This window comes from Suillus bovinus, assembly GCF_016758785.1.
Source record: "Suillus bovinus strain UH-Sbo-P2 chromosome Unknown EDB93scaffold_1, whole genome shotgun sequence".
Classification (NCBI taxonomy): Eukaryota; Fungi; Basidiomycota; class Agaricomycetes; order Boletales; family Suillaceae; genus Suillus; species Suillus bovinus.
Genome location: NW_024542057.1, coordinates 963,951 through 985,563, shown reverse-complemented (window position 1 = coordinate 985,563; position 21,613 = coordinate 963,951). Strand labels below are relative to the sequence as shown.

Here is a 21,613-nt window from a genome sequence, read left to right as displayed (position 1 = left end):
CTGCCCAAGGCTACGTGCGTTTTTTGAGATGGTGTGATTTTTGCATCCGTGGGAGTATCCGTGGAAGTCTGGTCACGAGCCTCCCCCGGGGCGCTACGATGACATAAGCTTTGTCATTTTCAAATTCCCAATTGCAACCGCCCGCTGAGATCTCTAGCCTGAGAGTCAGTGTGAATCTTGCCAGTGAAAGCTTGACCTTTCTTTTACTGTTTCGCTACGATGGGTTGGCAGAAAACCTTTACACTTTCACAAAGATCCAAAGGGATGTCATCTTGTCACGGATGAGGTATACGCCCAGATCACACCAGGTATCAAGGACGTAAAGGTACGGCTAGTTTTCACTTACTCCAACATTGCTCGGAACATATATCGCACAGGTTGGAATGCTCTTCCTCTTCATGTGAGTGTAGCGTAGCCTGTATCTTGGATATTCAAAAACGCTGTCAGTCAACACACGTCAGCCGCGTTGACAATCAATGAAAATTATGATCGAGGTTAGTTCTTAGTGAAGTACTAAGTCTGTGAGTTAGCACTCATCCTATTTGGTGCTCCAGACGTTCGCAAAGGAGAGACATTATGAGCCAGTAGAAGACGACTATGTTGGCTGAACAACTCAACAGATATGGACATGGCTCTAGACAATATCGTCCCCGAGAGTCTTAACTGGAAGCACACGGACGAAGGCCCAGAGTGATTATTCCACGTTCACCGCTTGCTGATACGTAGACTCACGTACGTGTGGCCTACAGTGACTCGTATGGTGCTTTGTTAATTTTCAAAAGGCGCTCTTTCACAAACATAAATCCTGTGCTTTCAGTGTATCTCACACGAAGACATCCTTGATCGGTGCCACTATCTCGATCCCAATTACTGATGGCCGTCTGAACCTCGGCACCTGGCAAGGTCAACACTGTTTCTTCCGCATAGCTCGCCTAATTATTCACATTCATTCATGTTCTAGGGATCTACTTGACCGAATTCAGACACGCAGCACATTCCAGGCGGATTGTTGCCACAGTTTTGTAAGCGAATGATATATTATCAGAGTATCAGCTGACCAAGAGAACAGGTCATAAGTCACCCGTTGTCAGCAATACACGTATGGAGCAATTGCATATATTCCATAGTGATGATGAAGACCTGTTGCACTATTGTGATTACATATGTGCTATAGTGCTTGTTTTATCCCCTGTGGGTGGTTCAGACAAATATCGATCGGCTCGAATCGAAAGACTGCCTAAACCGATCGGAATCCATTATGATCTACATACTCAGAGAAAGTTGCCCGCGCTGACACAGCGACAGTTCCTTGAACATGAGGTAGATGCACCCCGCGTCACGCGGGAACTTGCGCAGCCATTATTTTACTCACGATTCGATATTAACGTGAGTAAGCTTTCAATCTGTTCAATGCTCTACTAGTACTTGGTTGAAAACAGCACAGGATCGTGCATCCTGTTGTTCTCGCGATAGATTTCCCTTCAGAGACCAAGTTAATCATCCATCATGTAACGCCTGTGCGAAGGCGGCCAATTACAATCATTTCAGTCATCATGTTTGATTGTGTCGATGCCGGCCTACCAAGAAGTCCTTCGAGGTGGGAGAGATCCTGAAATGTCGTACTTCTTGCTGTGGCACTCGGCCAAAGATGCTCTAGGGTATGTGTCTACCCGCTAGCCATAGAAGTGCCGTGATGTACGTTTCAAGCATCGCACGAAATGAGTGCCCCAAAACGCGTAACCCCTGCCATACATATTGATCGGCAGACCTAACGCAAGATAATAGTACTATGTACGTATTGTTGCCGATTCTTCCGAGGGTACTCAATTAAAGACCACGGTGGTTCCCAGTGCCGCATCACCGGACTCGCTTCTTTGCTTGCCTTGTGGCACGCGTGTTCTTGATTCTTTTCTGCGGATTACTCAAACTGTACCAGTACCATCATTGGTACTACCATTCAGTCTAGCCCGTCAGCACATCATGGTTTACCACTATGATCATTTTCTTCAGTGTTAATATCATACTAGACTCACGCACTCCCACGTCGAGTCACCTTTTACCGAGGTTGAACCAGTCAAGTATTTCCGTGAGCGCTCCGAGTTGAAAGGAAATAATTGATCTTAGTAGTAAGTCAATGACTGAAACCTTCCGTCTGGGATGGACCGAACTGTGGGAACAGCCGGGAAAGCCCCGCGGTGACTTAAGCTCCATATTGTTCTTTTTCGAAAGGCACCGTGGCTTCTTCGTAGTACTACTCACATATTGTCGACAGCCTGTACGCAAGAACACATTTGTAAAAATCTCGCACAGCTATGATACAGCTCCTGCGGGGATGAACGTTACATTAACATACTATGAGTCAAGTAAGTAGGTATGCCTGCTGCAAAGAACGTTTCAGCTCTCTTGTACCTGAAATTATTGAAGGTCCGCGAGGATGCTCACCCAAATAGTACGTGCATGAATATTTGAATGATGGTATCTCCATGATGCAGGGCGAACTCCCTGTCGGCAATACCACAGCTAAATACTCCCTGCGAGCGGTGCTTACATTTCATAACTGCCGAAAAACCAGAACTCTCCTTGACTTGCCCCCACCCGCGACGCCTTGACAGAACCACAAACCCAGCTATCACTACCATACTACGAGCGGCACTGCCAATAATACCATCAACCAATGCCGAAGGCAACCCCGACCGCTAGCGCCAGCGTATCCAACCGCCCTGCACTTCGTAGAAACCAGGTAAGCATTTGTCAATATCACCCTACTTAAATTGGAATCCGAGTCTCTACTATCCCTTAAAGGCTTGCCGGCCATGTCGAAAGAGAAAACTTGTGAGTTTGTGATCAGCCGTCATCGCTCGTCAAAAGTTGAACCCAAACCTCTAGAAATGTGATGCTGCCCGTCCCCACTGTGGCACATGTGTGAAGTGCGTACGATAGCTCTCGGCGTTCGGTAACCAGATAGCCTGACACACCGGACATAAGGCAATGGCAGTCCCTCATAAGTGTGCCTGCACCGCCCGACTACGCGTACGCTCTCTATGAATGCATGTGTTTCCTGATTTTCACATGCAGATCCCAGGCACCCTGCAGAACCACAGTGCGTTTATGATCCAGTAGATGGTCTCGCATTGGCGCCAGATACAAATGCTCTGGAAAAAATTCGGCTTCTGGAGGAAGAAATCTGTACGTTGCATAACCAATTTAACTATTTGCCAACTGAATCGCTTGCAGCGAACTTGAAGACGCAACTTCAAGAGCATCGAACCAATGGACTGTCAGGACCATCTCAGCAACTACTACGCCGTTTCAGTCAGTTCCGCCCTGGATCAGCTTCGTCTTCCTTGACTCCTGAATCCGGAAGTCCGGCAACTAGTTCTGTTCATACACCATCGCTTCCTTTACCAAAAAACGGTACAATTCCAGGTCATATACACGATTCTGATCCCCGTAACAACAGCAACAGTCCAGAGGTTCGGCACAAGAGTTCCACTGACACTATTCTCGAAATTATATACTCCGGTTGGAATCCCGATCTTCCTGAGCGCAGTGTTTTGGAGCACTAGTGAGGTTCGATGCTCTGTCCATCGCGTTCACTAAAGTTTTCATAGTATAGATGTATTTTTCAAGTGCGATCCTTGTGGTCCTCGCATCTTTCATCGCCCATCTTTTCTTGCAGCCGTACGTCTAGATCCTAGAGATTCTTCCTTTCCACACTCGGCCATACTTCATGCAATAGTAAATCCGTCACTGATTTTAATCTTGGATTTTATTGACGGCAGAGGTAGTGTGCTTCAGCTTCTAGATGGTCTTCCCGCAATGTGGCAACTTTGCCTGACGGCACGGGACGTGATGAATTTGCGGAGTTCCACGCAAGTAAAACCCGACAGTATATTGACAAAACCATGGCCACTGGCGAAGACATCTTTCCCGTCGTTCAGGCGTGCATCCTGCTTGCTTGGTATTTCTACCAAGAAGGACGGTGGGTTGAAATTTGGATTTTTGCAGGATTCCAGACTCGAGTTGCTATACCACTGCGGTTAAATTATCCAGGAACTTTTTCCACTCACATCACTACATCACCGGGGGGATACCTTCCTCCCCCAAAGGACCTTATAGATTTGGAGTCACGTCGTCGCACCTGGTGGACGACAATCATCTTTGACCGTATAGCATCGGTCGGTGGATGGATCCATGCAATTGATGAGAGGGACATTGGAACTGAGCTTCCTCTTCGAGGAGAAGATTTCGACTCAGAGGTGAGCATTTGTTATCGTTTGTTTGAGAGCTTATGATGGCTCCGGGTTGACCTCACGTCTTAGCAATTAATGCCTAGTAATCCTCAAGACATGTGTACGGAAGACGTCTTTACCACACATTTGCCGAAATACACCGATTCTTTTCTTCTTCTAATCAAGGCCATCATGATGTTTGGTCGGGTCACAGACTTTAATGTCCGACGAAACTTGCGTGCTCCGACTGCACCTAGCAAGTTTCAGGACCCTTTCCAATCATCTGGCTTTGCAGATCTCGATCGACTTGTCTACAATGACTTCCTAGAAAACCTCCCGACGATGTTCAAAATGACAGGCGCTAATGAACTGCCTGGTAATCATGGCTCAGTGGACACAGACTTATATATGGTCCATATCATACCGCATGCGTGAGTGCTTTGCCCTACCTTCCTCTTATGAATTCTTACAGATCGACTTTAAGGGCTACCATTACACTCCATAATCCTTATCTTGACCTAACCAACTTGAATCGCATATCCACGAGCCGATGTATCAATGCAGCAAGAGCCATTCTTTCAGCCTACTTCAAGTTATCAGAGACCTCTTTGGATATATCACGATTGCACCCATTCGTCGTAGTGAGTTTTTGAGTTTTCCCAATCAGAAGTCATTCATTCATTGACTATCTCCAGATCTGTTGGTACCTTGCCGCAGTCGTTCAGGTCCAGGTCTGTAAGCACTTCATAGAAATAGGGGATAATGCGAGAGAAGACCAGGTATGGGGAGAGATCAACGTCTTGCGGTACGCCCTCGTTTGGAAGCTCGTGGTGCCTCTATTGACTGGTATGACAGACAAGCCATGATCAACTACGGGGTGAAATCTCCAATAGGTAGTACGTACATCTCTTTCATCAAAGACAACTCGCTCATCATGGTGCAGCTCGCCAAGAGAAGTTATTGCAAGGTCTTATGGAAGAAATAGTACGACTGACAAGCCAGAAGCAGCCATTGGAGGTGGGGCTTCCATTGTATCCATTCTCTCATACCACATTGTTTGCGACGCCAACGTTACCTGAAAACGCTCAGATGGCGCCTTTGCCAAATCCCTCTATATCATACTCAGTGGAGTACGATCCCGCGATATTCATACGAGATTCGGATTCGTTAGATTCATACTGCCGTCATCTGCCCAGCTGGTCCCCCTCGAGCTACAGCAGCCGCTCTTTCCCAAGAGAGGATTAGTGCGACGGAGTCACCGCACACGAGTTTGTATTTCTTTGTTTCTAACCATTACTTGTACAGTTGACTGCTCTGGACTACACATATCCACTTACTTAGAATACATTGAATTATTGGTGGCTGGTTCTCATTACTTATTGAAAAAAATATTTCATCGGTGCATTAGCATCAGACAAATTCACGAAAGTCCTGTGACTGTCCTCTCTTTCTTTCGGCCTCTAGAATAGCGTCAAACTTGGCTTGCTCTGTTGCTCGATCATCCATTCCAGACGATGGTGGGTCGCTACTCGGCGATGACGTTGAGTGAGGTAATCTGTTCCGTTCATGACGTTGTCGGATAGTGTCCCACGAAGACACATAACCAGCAGAGCGTGCGTTTGCTGCACGTATTTCCTCCCAACGATTCTTTGGTTGAGCTGCTTGGGGTGAAGGGGCTGCGAAAATGTCAGGAGGTCATATAGCAGAACCAATACAGTCACTCGCCATCGGATTGAGACCAAGATGCCTTCCAATTCTGCTCGCTGACCATCTCAGGGCCATGCTCTTGACTAGTCCCGGAAGTAGCATTGTTGTCCAAATGTGCAGCATCCTTTCGTATTCGTGTAAGCGTGAAGCCCAACTGCCCATTACCGCCAAGTTTGCGGTCAACATTGCTCAACGCTTCTATAAAGCCTGCAGGGTTTTCAAGAGCATCTGTGAACTGTTTGTGGGCCAAGACTTGTCTGACTCGGCCAAAAAGCAACCCGACGAGGATGGCAGCGCTCGAACCCCACGCAAGCTTTGGGTGAGACCACCTGGGACGCGCTATGGAGTGCCCATAACCAAGGGTGATGCTTGCAGCCCCGACCCCATATATCACCTGTTCGTAAGGATGCGCGGTCAAATATGAATATGATACCGGAACAACAGACGAACAGGCCAGTGTCTGTGCACTCCAGGCAGGAATCTGGTCGCTAGTTCAAAATCGTGTTTTGTGATGACGCCTTTCTCTAACTCTGGCTGTAAGAGTTCGACGGTGCGTGGCCGCGAGGAGAAAGTAGACTTGAGCCACTGCTGAGGATATGACATCTTGTAGTATCAATGTGATGATTATTAAATGTTTTATTAACAGTTATTAAGTAGTTGTATAAAATATTTGCAAATAAATTCCATGTTTGATTTCGCTCTTACTCGAGATATCAAAAATTGATTGAAATAATAGTCGTTGTGCACGTTATCCTCGCGACTGTCACTTACCTCTTTTATTGAATCACAGATAGTCACTTGCCTACAGGACTGATGTTCTGATCTCAGCCACACCGTTCGATCATAATGTCTGGCTCCATTGGTGTCGGATACACACGTCGTGGTCTAAAGTTACCTCCTTTACCGCCACCAGATCCACTTATATCACCACCGCCTCCTCCCAAGAATTTTGGCCTTGTATTGGATACCCATCTTGATGACAACGGTCCTCAACTACCTCCAATACCAAGCCTAGCATCTCTAGGTAACGCATCTTTCTCGCCCTGATCTCATGCTAGGCACATATTCACACCGGCTACAAGGATTTGACTCGCCCACATCTCCTGCAATGGCAGTCGGACCTGCTACCTCACCAATGTCTCCTACCTCCCCCACCTCCCAAACAGAAAAGACAAAAAAATCTAGTCCTTTGACCGATCTCATCGAGAGCGAAAAGATCTACGTGGAGTACTTGACTGGTATAATACGAGTGCGTCCATAAATTCATTGCAGACTCGTCAAATTCATTGCTTTTGTAGAGGATAGCCGCAGCATGGTCACGATCCAATTTGCCACCACCCGAGCTCGACGCCATGTTTCGCAGCATTGAGAGTGTCTACAAGACAAATCGCGCTCTCCTCGCGGTAGGGAACGCGTTTTCACGTGTATAGCGTGGCTAACACGCGGACAGAAACTGAAAGAAATTGGTGCTAATCCGTCCTCACCCAAAGCTCTGGGTGACCTCTTGATGCGATGGGTGAGAGTTCAGCATTAGGCAGACTTTCTTGCATCCTGAATATGCTCTAAAGATCGATGACCTTGACCGACCTTACACGACGTACTGTCAGAAATTCTCTACTGGTTTCGATCAATGGGAGCCTGTCAAGTCAAATGTGAAGCTTCCTGGCGTTATCGAGGCATTCTCTGCTGCTAGCCCTCCATCAATAGCTGCAATTCAGTCCTCTCAGCTAGTAGACCCATCGTTATGGACCCTGGATGCCTTATTTCTGTTGCCCAAGGGTCGTCTTTTATATTACAGGAAACTATACAATAGACTGCTAAAGAGCACGACACCGGGCAGGAGCGATCATCGGCTATTGACGGGTGCTCTTGAGAAGTTAGATGATCTATTGGAGACTTTGGACGGAAGATGTCAGGTTAAGGTTGGCCATAGTCCTCCCGCTGCCTCCTCCGCATTGCCGACTGTCACCCCTGACGAGAAGCCTGAGCCCATCGCTTCTCCAGCGATGTCTCCGGTGACACAATTTGATGCAACGCACGACCAGTTACTTTCAGGTCAATTTGGAGGAGGAAATGCAAGCGCAACCACGTCCGTTCGTGGAAGCGGTTCGTCAAACGGGTGAGCACGGACAATGGTGTTATGCCGTGTATGATGTTGACATGCAATTAGAGAACGATTTTCCCAGGGGACAGGGATGACATCCATTAGCCACAACCACAACTTCAAACCAGCCATGCCTACATCTATCGCTAACCTGGAGAAACGCTTGGCGACAGATATGACACTCGACATATTTACCATGGAGCCCAAGGTACGTTCATTCCCATGGCGTCGTGGTGATGAGTCTCACTGATCGTTTTACGTTAAATACTTTAGCTAGTTCGTCTACAAATGTCTCCGCCAACGTTGCCTTATGCCAGAGAACTTAAATTGTCGGCCAATGTCGTTGTCCATTTTACTCCTCGTTCGACAGGCGTGAATGTTGTTCACCAGCACGGCTTTGTCTTTATTCTATCAGATCTGTTTTTGATATGCGAGGAGATGTCCTTGGACGACAGGGTCGCAGCGGGTGTGGACGGTCCCGATATGCGGCTTTGCTACCCTCCACTTTCTGGAAAGGTCCTGAAGGTGACTGAGGTACCTGACCAAGGTGCGTAACGTGCTCATCATATCGAATAAAACCTCAATATATTGGCAGATAACGCGCTTCAGATTTCCATCATGAGGAAAGAGACACTAATCCTCGAGGCCATCTCAACGCGATCCCGGGACGAGATCATCAAGGAATTCAAGGACTGTATCGATTTTGCAAGAACCAGTATGTGCATGTACCTCTGACTGCATCATGGCCCACTGACATTTTGAGAAGTATCCGGAATTGCTTCGGAACCAGTGCCCCCCTTGCCTAAAGGTCCCCCTGTATCGCCAGTTGCTAATTTTCCTCTTGCAAATGAGGTATTTTCTTCGCATGAACAAGCCAACAACACTCAACAGGGCGTTCCACAAGAGCAAGCTCCTAGTTCTAGTGTGTTGAATGGCAAATCTGAGCCCTCCGAGCTCCCCTCTGCTCCTAACTTCTCGAGGCCTCGCATCACATCACAACAGAGTTTCGCGCCTCGCAAAACAAGTTTAGGACAATTTGCTTCAGGGCAAGTAGTGGGGGGGAATGGGAACATCAGTTCTAGTGAAAGTGTTGGTATGCCTCAGACGCAAAATTTTCAAGGGGATCAGAGGGCGCCGTCATTGCAGGATGCTCCTGCTTCTTCTGGTGTCCCTCACAATATGCGCAAGCCATCTACCAGTCAAGGAGCTTCCACACATTCGCCACCTTCCTCCTTCAGTCTGGGTCAGGTCATGCCGCCAGCTCGGAGTGCCGGTTCTTTGCATCCCTTCCCTGATCAGGACCCCAGCATGGGAGGCGTACCCCACAGGATGTACTCTCCTCCTGCTGCTCAAGGATACCCGCAACAACCACCCTTGCATCATCAATCGTCAGTCAAATCGTCACGTCACTCCTCGATGCAGTCTCTTCACCATCAACCATCTCTCAATCCTCAATATCCGTCAATTCATCAACATCTTCGCCCCCCACAAAGCGCGCCTTCCCAAGTTCAATCTATGAATTTTTCTCAACAACCTCATCACCCTCAACCATTTCCTTCTCGGTCTGCAGGTCCCGGAGGTCCTCCTCATGGACTTCCTCCTCCTCGACCACCGTCTGAGCCGCAGGCGTCCTCCGGGAGACTCCATAAGTCTGCATCATCGCGGTCTCTCCGCTCTCAGTATGACTATGCCCCAGGTCCGGGTCCAGCACCACCACTTCCCTCCTTACCTGGAGGGCTGCCAATACCATCACGACCTTATGGCCAACGTACAAATTCTATTAGTTCTGTGGGCAGCGGCAACAACGCTTCAATGAGACCTATCCTACCATCGCAGCAGATCAGTTCCAGAGCAAACTCGTTCACCGAATCAGTATACCATGATCATAGTCCTCCAACTTCACCGATTGAAGAGCGAAAGCCTTTGGGTCCGGCCAAGCCCACGATAACAGGAATGAAGTGCAGGGTCTTCCATCAGCAACAGCACGCACAATGGAAGTCGTTGGGCTCTGCGCAACTGACTCTCTATCATCAGCAGCCCACTAATGTCAAGCAACTCGTTGTCGAAGCGGGCTCAAAAGACAAGAAGAACATTCTCATCTCGACGATAGTGCTTACGGATGGCGTGGAACGAGTGGGGAAGACTGGTGTTGCCATTGAACTCAGCGATGCCAAAGGTGCACGGACAGGCATCATCTACATGATCCAGCTTCGGAACGAGCAAACTGCTCAAGAACTGTTTGATAAATTACTTGCAGGATCGGACAGGTCGAAATAATTTGGGACATTGTAGTGTTCCACTGGACCTGGGTCCGTGTGCCTATTTCTGTGTTTTCTTCATCCTTCCGTCTATCATAACAGGTTTTTCCTTTACTTTTTCAGCCCATTTACCAATGCTGGGTGGGCTCCATTCCATTTGAAATACCCTAGACAGGTTATGCCACATACCTCCTCGACGTTGTAATCTATCACGATACAAGGAGTTCCGCACAAAGAGAGACGTGATCACTTCCGCAAATGCCAATCTGAGGAAGGCCTACTTCCATATCAGTGGCACGATGTGGGTTGAGGTAGCCCGCCACATTTATGCTGTGTTTGGGTGTGTCCATGAAGAAAATATAATCTGACAAAATCAAATTCAACGAGCTAAAAGGTGACGGAAGAGACGAAGAAACCTAGCGTCGTCTTCCAGTAATGTGTGTAACTAGTCCACATTGGCTCATGAGCTCCGAGTCTGGTCGGGTGCAAAGAGACTCGCTCGCCAAATGTGTACAAATCACCTGGGGTGCCGTTGTCTCTCCGAGCTCTTTGACCTTCATCATATGCGCTCCGAAGCTTGGCACCATTTCTGAATAGTGACACAAGTTCAAGGTCGGATAGCAGTCCGTCTGATGAAGTGGCTAATCTGGAATTATTAATGACCTTGTCAGGATCAGCCTCTGAACCATCTCCCTCTTCATCGTCTGCCTTCTTGGTAGTTGGTGGTACAGTTGGATCAATGGTTATATGGATAACACGAGACATATGCAAACGCTGAGACTGGGCCTCAGTAAGCGGATCGCCAACAAGCAAGGAGTATGCCGGGTCATCGGGAGTAAAGTTGAAGTCTAGAATCACGAGGAAGTCAATACACACTCCTTCAATTCGAATTTATCGTGCTTACCACCAGCGATGATGCAGGGCCAATGATCAAGTTTCATAGACTGTCGGAATTTAAGGACTTCTCGAATGAGGATACCAACCTGCCTGTGAGCCAGCTCAGCGATATGTTCGTCCGGCGAATGAGCTGGAATACCTTGCCCTTTCGTACGTGAATCTGAAACAGTGGACCCATATTAATGTAGGCTCAGTTAAGATATATGATTTGCACCAACGCAGGATGCCAAAACAAATGGGTGGTTGCAACAATGACACCTTGGTGGTCGGCACCAACTTCAGCCAACGCGACCATGAAACCGATGTTTCTAGTAACGCGACTGGATCCAATACGTGCAGCAGGACTGGAAGAATCCTCACGCACTTCCTGCTTGTCGTACTCAATTACAAGTTCGTCCACTCGATTGTATTTGTTTTGCTTATAAGCAATATGGCAGCCATGCTGCTTTCCAGGGCCTGCAGCATGAGCGGAGGAATACCCTGCTTGTTCTAGAATAGGAGAAAGCTTTTCTAGGCGATCCACTTCCTGTGGGTAGCAGTACTCGGCATGGGAACGTGGACGTCTTAGATGGTTGACAACTAACCTGCAAGCACATTATATCTGCAGAATGGGACAGAATCTCTGCATGTATCATAGGCTCCCTGTGAGAAGTTTTAAGGGCCTTTGAACTTGTTGGAAAGAGGTTCGAGCCTATCCTCGACCGTCACTGAGCACACGCTGGGCGTGAAGCAAATCACGCACGAATCAAACATTGAGCAAGAAGCTAAAGTATTGATGCATCATGGTTCCGAAATACAAAATAAAGATCCACAAACATTCCAGGACACGACCTTGATGGTGGAATGGGGTGCAGTCTGAGTGACTGGCAAAGATTTCCATGGCCTTGAGAGAAACAGTGGAGGGAGATTAGCATGATTTTGGGTATTCTGTTGCTGCAATTTCTTTGCTTTGCGCTGCATACGCCGTTCCTCTGCAAGAGCCAATTGCTCGGGCGTTGGCTTGTAATCAAACATACGCTTTGTCTCCATTAATGGCCTTGAGAAACGCGCGCGAGAGAATGCAGGAGACGGCGTCCTCGGTTGTAGTCACATGCACGAGCAAGTAGTATAAAATTGGACCTAAGTAAGTGCTGACGTAAAGAGCACTGTTCCGCTCAGAAAAATCAACTCGAGTGAATGCAGCGACTGTTAACGGCGTCCCGGCTGACTTCTCTCTCTCGGAGACGCATCGGACTGTTAAAATCACCAGTCCAACTGCAAACCGGCGCTAATCGCAATCTTCCCTTCCTTTCCTCTCGCCGCTTCTCCCAATCATCCGTCTCATCGATGTCACTTTCTCTAGATGGCTCAGCTGCCCCCCATGATAACTTTGAGGCTTATGGGAATTTCGACCTGATTAAACGTGTCAAGCTAGACTACACTGATGTCGTCGTATCAAGATGGCAGAGCCGCGTCACCGGTCTCACTATAGTGCATCTTGATTATGAAGGTATGCATCGTGCCATCTACTAGTTCGACATAATCAACATTAATATTCTGGCCAGCACCCATCGTCAACGGCTACTTCGTTGTTGGTACCGAAAGTCAGTGTCATTCCATCTTGTGACTAACGTCGGGAGCTAACTTCATGGTAGTCTTCGATGACAGCGGCTGCCCGCACACATTAGAGCAGTAAGTGGGACGTCGAACCGATTTTCAAATGTAGCTTAATATTGCTGGAAGTCTCGTCTTCATGGGTTCGGAAAAATACCCATACAAAGGCATCATAGACCATCTTGCAAATCGCGGGTTTTCTCATGGAACCAATGCATGGACAGACACCGATCATACTGGTAAGTCTTTTTCGCAGTGGCGTATTCCTTCGCCCCATCGACCCTATTCTCCCAGCGTACACTGCCTCAACTGCTGGAGAGCAGGGCTTTCTTCAGCTTTTACCCATATATCTGGATCACATCCTCTATCCCACGATGACCAAGGCAGCCTTCTTGACTGAGGTGGGCAGTTTTTCAGAGCTGTTGTTCCCAGACATATTGACGCGCGATTAGGTTCACCACATCAATGCAAAGGGCGAGAATAGTGGTGTTGTGTACAGTGAAATGCAGGGCCGCGAAAATACGTCGGGCGATCTCATGGGCCTTCGGTCTGTCATTATGCTGTACCATTGTTTTTGCTGCTTATGTTCGCCTCTCAGCTCGCAGCGTCTCTTGTACCCTTTTGGGAGTGCCTATCGTAGCGAAACTGGTGGACTCATGTCAGCACTCAGGGTTCTTTCTGTCGAGCAAAGTGAGTCGATCCCTTTTGGCGTCCATCCTCCACTAACGTCCTTTTGATCTTAGTCAGGAAATATCACGCCACATACTATGTCCCGCATAATTTGTCCTTGATCGTTACTGGGAAGCTTTCTAGTGGAACAAAGTCTCTATTGGCTGTAGTGCAGGACAAGGTTGAACCTAGTATTATTTCACATGGTCAAGACCATGGCCCCCGCCCGAACGGTTGGAAAAGACCCTTCCTAGAGACCGCCAGTGCCAACCGTTCTCCCATCAAACAAATCACGAAGGACATCGTCGAGTTTCCTGAGAAGGACGAGAGCCAGGGCGAACTTTTGATTACTTATACTGGTCCCTCGCCAAACAACTTCATGGAGCGAAAAGTCTGTGGTTTAACAAACGTGTTCATTCGGAGCTTACAATCTTTCGCAGGCTTTAGACATTCTTGCTACATACCTTACATCATCACCTGTTGCCCCTTTGAACAAGGAGTACATCGAAATCGAGTCACCTCTCTGGTGAGTATCCTTGATTCAATATTCGGTATAGTATTAGACTGATGATGTTCCCTGTAAGTTCGTACATCTACTTTAGCGAAGACACTCGCGCGACAATGGTTGATCTACCGATCTACATTGGTTCAGTCCCTGTCCAAGAATTGAATAACTTTGATGAGAAGCTTGTCGCAAGTTTCAAACGAATCGCGTCTGATGGTATAGATATGACGAGAATGTCCATGGTCATCAACCGGGATGAGCGCCAGGTAGGTTGGCAACACCAAGCCTTAACCAAATATTGAAGTTATTGACATTACCTAGCTTCGCAGCAAATTGGAGTCGGCTAAAGGTGACACTTTTTCGGGCGCCATCATAAGTGACTTCCTGTACGGTGCTGCGGATGGTTCGGACATGCACCCAGCCCTGGATGAAATCAATTATTACAGGACTTTGCGGACATGGACTAACTCGCAATGGGTGGATCTCCTGCACAAGTAAGTCATGACAGATAATGATCTCGACATAGCTCAATAGTCGTTAGGTACATCATCAACCGCCCTTACGTTGTCGTCATTGGCAAACCTTCTGCAACTCTGGCAGAGATGCTCGAGAAACATGAAAAGGCTCGCCTTGCTGATCAGCGGGAGACGCTTGGTCCAGATGGTCTTGCTGTCGCAGAACGGGAGTTGGAAGCTGCAAAAGCTGAACATGAGAAGCCAATACCGACTGATGTTTTGACGTCGTTCCCTGTTCCGGATGTGAAGAGCATCTCCTGGATACCTGTCCAGTGCGTTCAAGAGCCTGGCCAAGGGCGTTCAAGTACTGTGCAAAGTTTCAGACAATCTCAGCTTTCCAAGCACATTCAGTCTGATGGGTCGCCGCTTTCCATGTTCGTACAATACGATCATGTCAAGGTAAAGGTTTCATAATCTCATTTTGACCATGACGTTCAAGACTGTCCAGTCCGACTTTGTCGCTATCCATGCCTTCTTCTCGTTGGCCAAGCTGCCCAATAGGCTACGGCCCTACCTCTCAACTTACCTCTCGGCGTTTTTCTCGCTCCCTGTGCAACGTGCTTCAGGAGAGGTACTCAGCCATGAAGAGGTTGTCAACCAGCTCGACGATGGGACAGTCTCGTATGAGGCTGTTCTCGGTATATCCGACCAATTTTCGGAATTAATGCGCGTTAGCTTCAAGGTCGAGACTTCCCAATACGAATCAGCCATTGCATGGTTGCGTGATCTCGTATACAATTCGATATTTGACAAGGAAAGGTAGGGTCTTGTAATATTCAATTAGTTTTTATGTCTCATGCGGTGTAGATTGCAGATTTCTGCTGCCAAGCTGGCGCAGTCGCTTCCGGAACTGAAGCGTGATGGGAACAATGTTCTTTCCTCTATATGGGCCGAGATGCTTTACGATAAGAGCTCGACATCGCTTGCTGGCGCCATCCTTCCTCAATCAGAATTTGTGCCGAAACTTATTCAGAACCTTCAAGAGGATCCTGATACAGTGGTTGCGGACTTTGAGGAACTAAGGAAATACCGTACGTATCATGAAAGTATGACATGACATTCATTTTACAATGTGACCAGTGACGGATCCCACTGGAGTACGGATATCGGTCACAGGTAATGTTTTGGACATACCCAAGCCACGCAGTGTCTGGTCAAAGCACTTCGGGGACCTTCTACCGGTGCGTGTTTCTTCGACTGGCAACAACAGCATCATTTCACGATCACGCAGGAATCCAAACTTGCTCCGCTGAAGCTCACGAGCGACACCCTTAGTGAATTGGGTAAGAATCCTGCAACCAAGGTGCGAAGTGCTTTTGTTTTGCGGGTTTGTAGTATTCTTACCGGTTCCTGTTCTTAGGCTACCGTGGTCAGCTTGCCAACGATCGAAAGCTCGTTTGTCAACCACACTACGAAAGCAATACGGGGCTTTGATCATCCTGAATTCCCTGCTCTTCGGGTGGCTCTCGAGGTTCTCAATGCTGCAGAAAGCTTCCTTTGGGTAGGTGAACTCGTTGTGAGCAAAACCGAATCTTGCTTATTGCATGTGTTAGCGTTCTATCCGAGGCTCTGGTCTCGCCTATGGTGCCTACATGACTGTAGATAGAGAAGCTGGTTTGCTCACATTCTCGCTCTACCGGGTATGCAGCTTGCTGGCGAATGGCGAACTTCCTTCCTGATGCTTTTGCAGAGTTCCAACAGCCTGGAAGCGTTTAAACAAGCAAAAGAGGTCGTTAGCGGACTAGTTGATGGGACTGTGTGTTTTATGTTTTCCTGATCATAGCACTCACTGATTCAAAGCAAGGTGGCACTGGAGGAGACCGCTCTTGATGCAGCCAAAAGCAGCATTGTCTATGGGGTCACCAAGAATGTCGCAACGGCTGGACGAGCTGTATGTGTGTTTATTTGAGCTCGGATCATGCTAACAGTGGTCATAGGCTGTTAACTCATTTACCAACCAAGCTCTCAAAGGAGTTGCCCAGGACCACAACCTGCAGATGCTAGAGAAGTACCAGGACGTGAAGAAGGCTGATGTACTTACTGCCTTGAAGAAGCACATCTTGCCTGTGTTCGACTCGAAGCTATCTATGGTAACAGTGGTCACCGCACCTTCCAAGGCGGACGAGATTGCGGCCGGATTGACTGATTATGGCTTCGAAGTTGAGAAACGGACGTTGGAGGTCGAAGCCGATGAGGATGGGAGTGGCAGTGAGAGTGGCAGTGATAGCGATAGTGAGAGCGACTCGGGACGGTGAACGATAATTCTATCAGCATAAATCTACACCACATCCCTACTTACTCGTTTTCTGCGTTTTGGTCAATAATATTACTTATTCTACTGCAGTCACCTGGAACTTCATTCGAGAGAGGAAGTTGGGGTCCAGTGCTTCCCACTACTTCAATCATTGTTTGTTGCGCCTCGCCTGGCTTCATTTCTACTCCTCGCAGAAAGTCATTGTCAACCAAAAATCGAATCGCTTGAGACAGGTTTGATACTGTGATGCGAATCTCAGGAAGAAGCAACTAGACGGAATATATGGAATATATTAGCTCGCAGTCCAACAGATAATGGGCACAAGCACTGCGTACACTCCGGAGTAAGGTAGGTCGTGATGCGAATGGATTTCGCGGCGGGGGCTTGGGTTGAAGCTGAGGTGGCTTTTTTATGGGTTTGGGTGGTGCTTGTGGTTGCAGTTCTTGCTTTAGCTGTGGTGTTGAAACCACGGCTACCTCTGCAGCCGGAGGTAGCTTAGAAGACACGACTTCGGGAGCGCCATCATCCGAACTTGAGTCTGAATCACATCTATCCTGTTGCTCCATAGGAATTGATGGGGGAAGAGGTGCTGGCTGACGTTTCATCGGTGATGATGTATCTTGAATCCTTGAGATGGTGAAACTAGTGTGACTACCATGACCCATTCCTCTACCCCTCCCTCGACCCCTTGGTTGCTGACCCCGAAATGATGAATCGTCATGTCTTCGCTTCCTTCTGCCTTGTAAACCAATGTCTTCAGGTGTCAGCTGGCCTCTCGCGACGGCCTCCTCCAGCTTCCTCTTCTTGTCTTCGACCTTCTGTGTAGTAGGAAACCGGTTCTTGCGCTCTGCTATCCAACCATCGATCGCTTCTTGAGAGTCGAGGATTAAAGATGTTCCCTGAATCGCAATAGGTTTGCTAAGCTATGAATTAAATCCAAAGTCACTAGCTCGACAAAATTCAAGTTGAACATACCCTTTTAGGCTTGGATCGGTATCCCATTCGTCTTTTTTCGACCATCCAGGGGGGAAGATAAAGTGGCGGTCCATCATATGTGTCTCAACTGATTTCTTAGAGCCTGTAAACACACAACCTTGACGAGTACAGCGACAGCTCCCAGGCTGGTACCAACTACCATGCATTTGGCCACTGGTGGAGTTTGGCCTTCTATCGTTAATCCGCGCGGGGACATTATTGCTAATTTCACGAGATGCATTTCGCAGAGTATTTCCACCAGTGGTGTGTTGAGGCATGTAAGTCGAAGATAAGGTATATCCTTGTGCATTTATCGCGGGCTGCATGGCCTGCATATATGCCTGATAGTAATGAGGGGACATTCCATGCTGAGCATACGGGTTGGTAAGTGCGGCTGTTATGGCGTTTCCTGCTATCGCAGCCTGGGAGGATGCATATGTGTACGCAGAATGGTTATCGTCCTCAAGCTGGTATGCATTCTGAGGGCGACGAGACGAGCCAGCTTCGAATTGCTGGTGAGGTTGAGGAATCATAATGATCAATTCAGACTTCTCAATCAATCATCAAGAATCGAAAAACGCGGTTTGAGCCCACGTGATCCTAGTCTAGACATGCCTTCGGCCAAAGCCGGACCTCTTAACTTTTCTTTCCAGGTTCTAAAATCGTTGCCTTTGCAAAACATGTCTTTCACTCGCCTTGCCCTTCGCAGTGTCACTCGTGCACGTCCCGTTCTTGCGGTGTCCTCGAGACAGACATGGGCATTTCGTGCGAACTACTCGGCAGCAGCAGGGTTGTCGAAGGAAACCATACAGACACGCATACTGGACGTACTGAAGGGCTTCGAGAAGGTGGACGCAGCCAAGGTTTGAATATCTTACCCGATGATACCTTTTTCTATTGACAGTACTCTTTATCAGCTCACAACTTCGTCTTCATTCACGGATGATCTTGGGCTTGACAGCTTAGATGCAGTTGAGGTGGTCATGGCGGTAGAGGAGGTGCGTGGCCATGTTCATATTCACAGAGAACTCCGTCGACACATACTTCAACAGGAGTTTGCCATTGAGATTCCAGATGCGGAAGCTGATGAGATAAAAAGCGTACAGCAAGGTGCGCTTCCGTCAACCGTTTTATATGGGCCGTCTACTAATGAACGTCCTTTAGCTATCGAATATATTGCAAAGACACCAGAAGGTCAGGACATCATTTGTCTTTGCAATGTATTTACTGACCTTCTTTGTAGCTCACTGAGGGATTGGTAGTACAGTCATTAGTCAGCCCCTTCTACTCATTTATACAACCGTTTTTTTCTATAATCGTATGAGACAGAGTTGTGAAGCAATTCTCTGCACCTCAGTTGACCTGTGATCAATATATTTGATGACGACTGCATAAACAACTGTCAAACGTATTTTCAATGTTATGCATTGGACAGCAGTATATCTAGAGCGTCTCGGTCTGGTACGTGACCATATTCTCTATCAGTGATGTATGCGATGAGTTTTGGTAGTCGCTCGTCACATTCGTATGTAAGCACATTTAGGTGTTACCCAAACCGAAGAGTCAGAATGACGTGAGGGTGTATGCCTATTTGAGGGCCATTTTGGAGGGTCTTGACGGCTGAACATCATAGGGAGCCTGTGTCAGTACCTCGTTTGCTGGGGAACTGAAGGAACCGAGGAAGGTCCGAGTAATAACAGTTCAGCTGAGTGTTCGTATTGACGGTTGTTGACGTGATTTACCTTTTAGACATCACCTACGCTGCACTCGTCTTCTAGACTTCTTGCTTCTTGACCATACGATCTTTCCGCTACTCCCTTCGCCGGTTCATTAGCTAAGCTCACCTTATCTTTCGTATATAGACCGTGCTGGCTCGTAGTATCACCTCAGTATTGTTTCACGCATACTGAGGTGTGTATTTCTCTTCCCACTCGTATCTCACTCTTGCTCATGTATCCTAGCGTTCCTCCGCTAGGTATATATCATTTTAGTATTGTTTCACGCATGCTGAGCGTTCCTCCGCTAGCGCGTATAGTTCGTACCTTCCATGGTATCCACATCCATGTACCACATTCACATCACCTATTTTCCTATACGAGCCCGATGTGAGCCGGTGCTACTCATTCTCGCAAACTCAGGGACCCAGTTCGAGTATGAGGAAGTTCCCCCCGTGAAGTGGGTGGAAATGAAGAAGACAGGCCAAGTTACGCCCGCGATGTTTCCATACGGCGGTGTACCTGTTCTCCGAGTAACAAACAAAAGTTCTAAACAAAGGGGCGAATTTGTGCTTGGAGAGACTTCAGCTATCCTGTCTTACCTTGAAGAGATCCTAGCACCGCCAGGAGCTACAGTAAGTCTGAATAAACTGCACCAGCGCTAAAGCATTGATCATCCGGAAGTTGAATAAAGACCTCCCACTCCAAACCCGTACGCGCGTACAGATGATCACGGAAGCATCTTTATTCTTCACTAACAGGGTATGGCAATTGAGCGTGGAAGAGGTAATCAAAGTCACTGTGATGAGAGCGTGGACTGATAAGTTGAACCCACACAGGATTGGCTAGCACCACCATCACGAGATAAGATTTGGAAAGCGATCACCGTACGATACCTGCGCAACACAGAAGCTGCACTTAGAGAACTGCAGAAGGAGATGAAAGTAGTGCCAGAAGAGACGGGCCCCCTGACTGCGCTTCATGCAACAGTGGCGGCAGCCATCACGTTTATAACCCAAGTGTTCCCATCTGCCAAGAAGGAGCTCATACCTGGAGGGAATTTTTCGTTGGGCGGGCAATTGTGGACAGCAGTAATGACTCGTCCGAGGGTTGTTGCTTATTGGAAGGAACATGCGATCACTGAGAAGGCATGGACGATGACGGAGTACGGGACGGCAGAGTGGATTGCAAGGGAAGCAGTAAAGTATGACTCGCTGGCCAAGTTATGAAATCCAGATGCACGTTCGATTATCAGATTCACTGTGCACACGCGGAACCACCGCCGGTGTATGTGTACGTATGTACCATCACCATTCCGCGATGAGATGTTCTGCACGCTGCAATCCCAAACTCACGCCGTTATGTGGTTTGAGGCTCCTTTCTGTCAAACGTGATATTCCCATTACCCGTTGTTCCAAAAACCCGAGGATAACGTCTGTGTGGAAATCCATTGTTTCAATGGCTCTCGGCTCATTAAGGTGCATGCTAGTGAACCATCGCTTCCGTCGATGACTCGAATGCCGGCTTGGCAACTACTGTCATTGGCGCACATGCCCGAACACTTCATAGTTCAAAATATCTGAATATGTCGGAAACTCATTATTACCTTTCTTAGTTCGCCACCAGCCATCTCTGCGAGCTGTATCAACCAAGGCCCGTAGATTTGTGGATTGGCAGCCAAGGATCATTTCGGATCTGGGAATGTATAAAGTGTGTTGCCCGCCAGCCTTATGGATAGTACAAAGCGTTCCCAACCCTCCACCTTCAATTCAATTGAATTCAACCGCCTGCATGCAATCCTCTAACTCAGTTGCCGGGGCCGCAGTATTCGGATGGCATGGGACTACAAGGTAATATATGAAATCTAACTGTGCCGATATTTGAGGGTCTGACGCTGTTGCGTGTACAATAGCACGAGACATAATATCTCAACATTAAAATTTGTTGTGTATCCCGACTCTAGCAAATGACTCCGTCGCCCGGAACACCCCATGGGCCAAGCGGGGGTATTTTGTTTTCAAGATACTTGCCTCGAACACAGCTGGCGGTCGAGAGAGAAAGAGCACTATGTTATTTAATCATTGGGTATTTTTTGAGCAAACGTTCAAGTCAAATGAAACGTTTAAACGAAGTTTCATAAAAGTTCGGAAATTGCCGATAGGAACTGCATAGTTCTGGTCACAGTGGCT

General features: G+C 47.8%; 8 protein-coding genes across 8 annotated transcripts; 5 read left to right on the top strand and 3 right to left on the bottom strand.

Annotated features, from left to right (window-relative positions):
- Window positions 1–219: 219 nt before the first annotated feature.
- On the top strand, window positions 220–1,026 carry EDB93DRAFT_1237209 (uncharacterized protein; the record flags this gene model as incomplete). Its single annotated transcript, XM_041451396.1, has 6 exons — window positions 220–223; window positions 255–377; window positions 462–494; window positions 621–690; window positions 818–903; window positions 962–1,026. The coding sequence occupies 6 exons, from the start codon at window positions 220–222 to the stop codon at window positions 1,024–1,026; spliced, it is 381 nt and encodes a 126-aa protein (XP_041313696.1).
- A 1,648-nt stretch (window positions 1,027–2,674) lies between these two features.
- On the top strand, window positions 2,675–5,477 carry EDB93DRAFT_1073536 (uncharacterized protein; the record flags this gene model as incomplete). The annotated part of the gene is made up of 13 exons (XM_041445019.1): window positions 2,675–2,740; window positions 2,803–2,832; window positions 2,887–2,927; window positions 2,986–3,030; window positions 3,083–3,186; window positions 3,235–3,565; window positions 3,612–3,738; window positions 3,789–4,259; window positions 4,323–4,663; window positions 4,717–4,873; window positions 4,928–5,037; window positions 5,088–5,128; window positions 5,176–5,477. 13 exons carry the CDS (start codon window positions 2,675–2,677, stop codon window positions 5,475–5,477), a joined length of 2,166 nt encoding a protein of 721 aa, XP_041313695.1.
- An 82-nt stretch (window positions 5,478–5,559) lies between these two features.
- Window positions 5,560–6,593, bottom strand: EDB93DRAFT_30480 (uncharacterized protein). Its single transcript, XM_041456035.1, has 3 exons — window positions 6,390–6,593; window positions 5,958–6,333; window positions 5,560–5,908 (listed from the first exon to the last, which is right to left on the bottom strand). The coding sequence occupies exons 1-3, from the start codon at window positions 6,540–6,542 to the stop codon at window positions 5,643–5,645; spliced, it is 795 nt and encodes a 264-aa protein (XP_041313694.1). The 5' UTR covers window positions 6,543–6,593; the 3' UTR covers window positions 5,560–5,642.
- A 454-nt stretch (window positions 6,594–7,047) lies between these two features.
- EDB93DRAFT_1074364 (uncharacterized protein) lies at window positions 7,048–10,320 on the top strand (the record flags this gene model as incomplete). Its single annotated transcript, XM_041445089.1, has 8 exons — window positions 7,048–7,188; window positions 7,238–7,342; window positions 7,390–7,455; window positions 7,508–8,058; window positions 8,110–8,251; window positions 8,317–8,590; window positions 8,639–8,758; window positions 8,810–10,320. The coding sequence occupies 8 exons, from the start codon at window positions 7,048–7,050 to the stop codon at window positions 10,318–10,320; spliced, it is 2,910 nt and encodes a 969-aa protein (XP_041313693.1).
- Window positions 10,321–10,415: 95 nt separating this feature from the next.
- On the bottom strand, window positions 10,416–12,687 carry EDB93DRAFT_29854 (Endonuclease/exonuclease/phosphatase). Its single transcript, XM_041456017.1, has 8 exons — window positions 12,015–12,687; window positions 11,941–11,962; window positions 11,783–11,889; window positions 11,417–11,724; window positions 11,338–11,358; window positions 11,206–11,288; window positions 10,718–11,149; window positions 10,416–10,665 (listed from the first exon to the last, which is right to left on the bottom strand). The coding sequence occupies exons 1-8, from the start codon at window positions 12,225–12,227 to the stop codon at window positions 10,511–10,513; spliced, it is 1,341 nt and encodes a 446-aa protein (XP_041313692.1). The 5' UTR covers window positions 12,228–12,687; the 3' UTR covers window positions 10,416–10,510.
- On the top strand, window positions 12,525–16,735 carry EDB93DRAFT_1074655 (Metalloenzyme, LuxS/M16 peptidase-like protein; the record flags this gene model as incomplete). Its single annotated transcript, XM_041445106.1, has 21 exons — window positions 12,525–12,687; window positions 12,743–12,781; window positions 12,833–12,869; window positions 12,921–13,030; window positions 13,086–13,192; window positions 13,244–13,338; window positions 13,390–13,481; window positions 13,535–13,851; window positions 13,901–13,986; window positions 14,045–14,231; window positions 14,287–14,459; window positions 14,507–14,879; window positions 14,929–15,239; window positions 15,288–15,511; window positions 15,561–15,667; window positions 15,712–15,783; window positions 15,841–15,981; window positions 16,034–16,120; window positions 16,171–16,236; window positions 16,285–16,371; window positions 16,418–16,735. The coding sequence occupies 21 exons, from the start codon at window positions 12,525–12,527 to the stop codon at window positions 16,733–16,735; spliced, it is 3,192 nt and encodes a 1,063-aa protein (XP_041313691.1).
- Window positions 16,736–16,775: 40 nt separating this feature from the next.
- Window positions 16,776–18,071, bottom strand: EDB93DRAFT_1073715 (uncharacterized protein; the record flags this gene model as incomplete). The annotated part of the gene is made up of 3 exons (XM_041445036.1): window positions 16,776–17,003; window positions 17,070–17,652; window positions 17,710–18,071. The coding sequence occupies 3 exons, from the start codon at window positions 18,069–18,071 to the stop codon at window positions 16,776–16,778; spliced, it is 1,173 nt and encodes a 390-aa protein (XP_041313690.1).
- A 278-nt stretch (window positions 18,072–18,349) lies between these two features.
- Window positions 18,350–19,109, top strand: EDB93DRAFT_1112655 (acyl carrier protein). The gene is made up of 5 exons (XM_041448153.1): window positions 18,350–18,572; window positions 18,627–18,707; window positions 18,762–18,819; window positions 18,874–18,903; window positions 18,953–19,109. The coding sequence occupies exons 1-5, from the start codon at window positions 18,390–18,392 to the stop codon at window positions 18,958–18,960; spliced, it is 360 nt and encodes a 119-aa protein (XP_041313689.1). The 5' UTR covers window positions 18,350–18,389; the 3' UTR covers window positions 18,961–19,109.
- The last annotated feature ends 2,504 nt before the right edge of the window (window positions 19,110–21,613 follow it).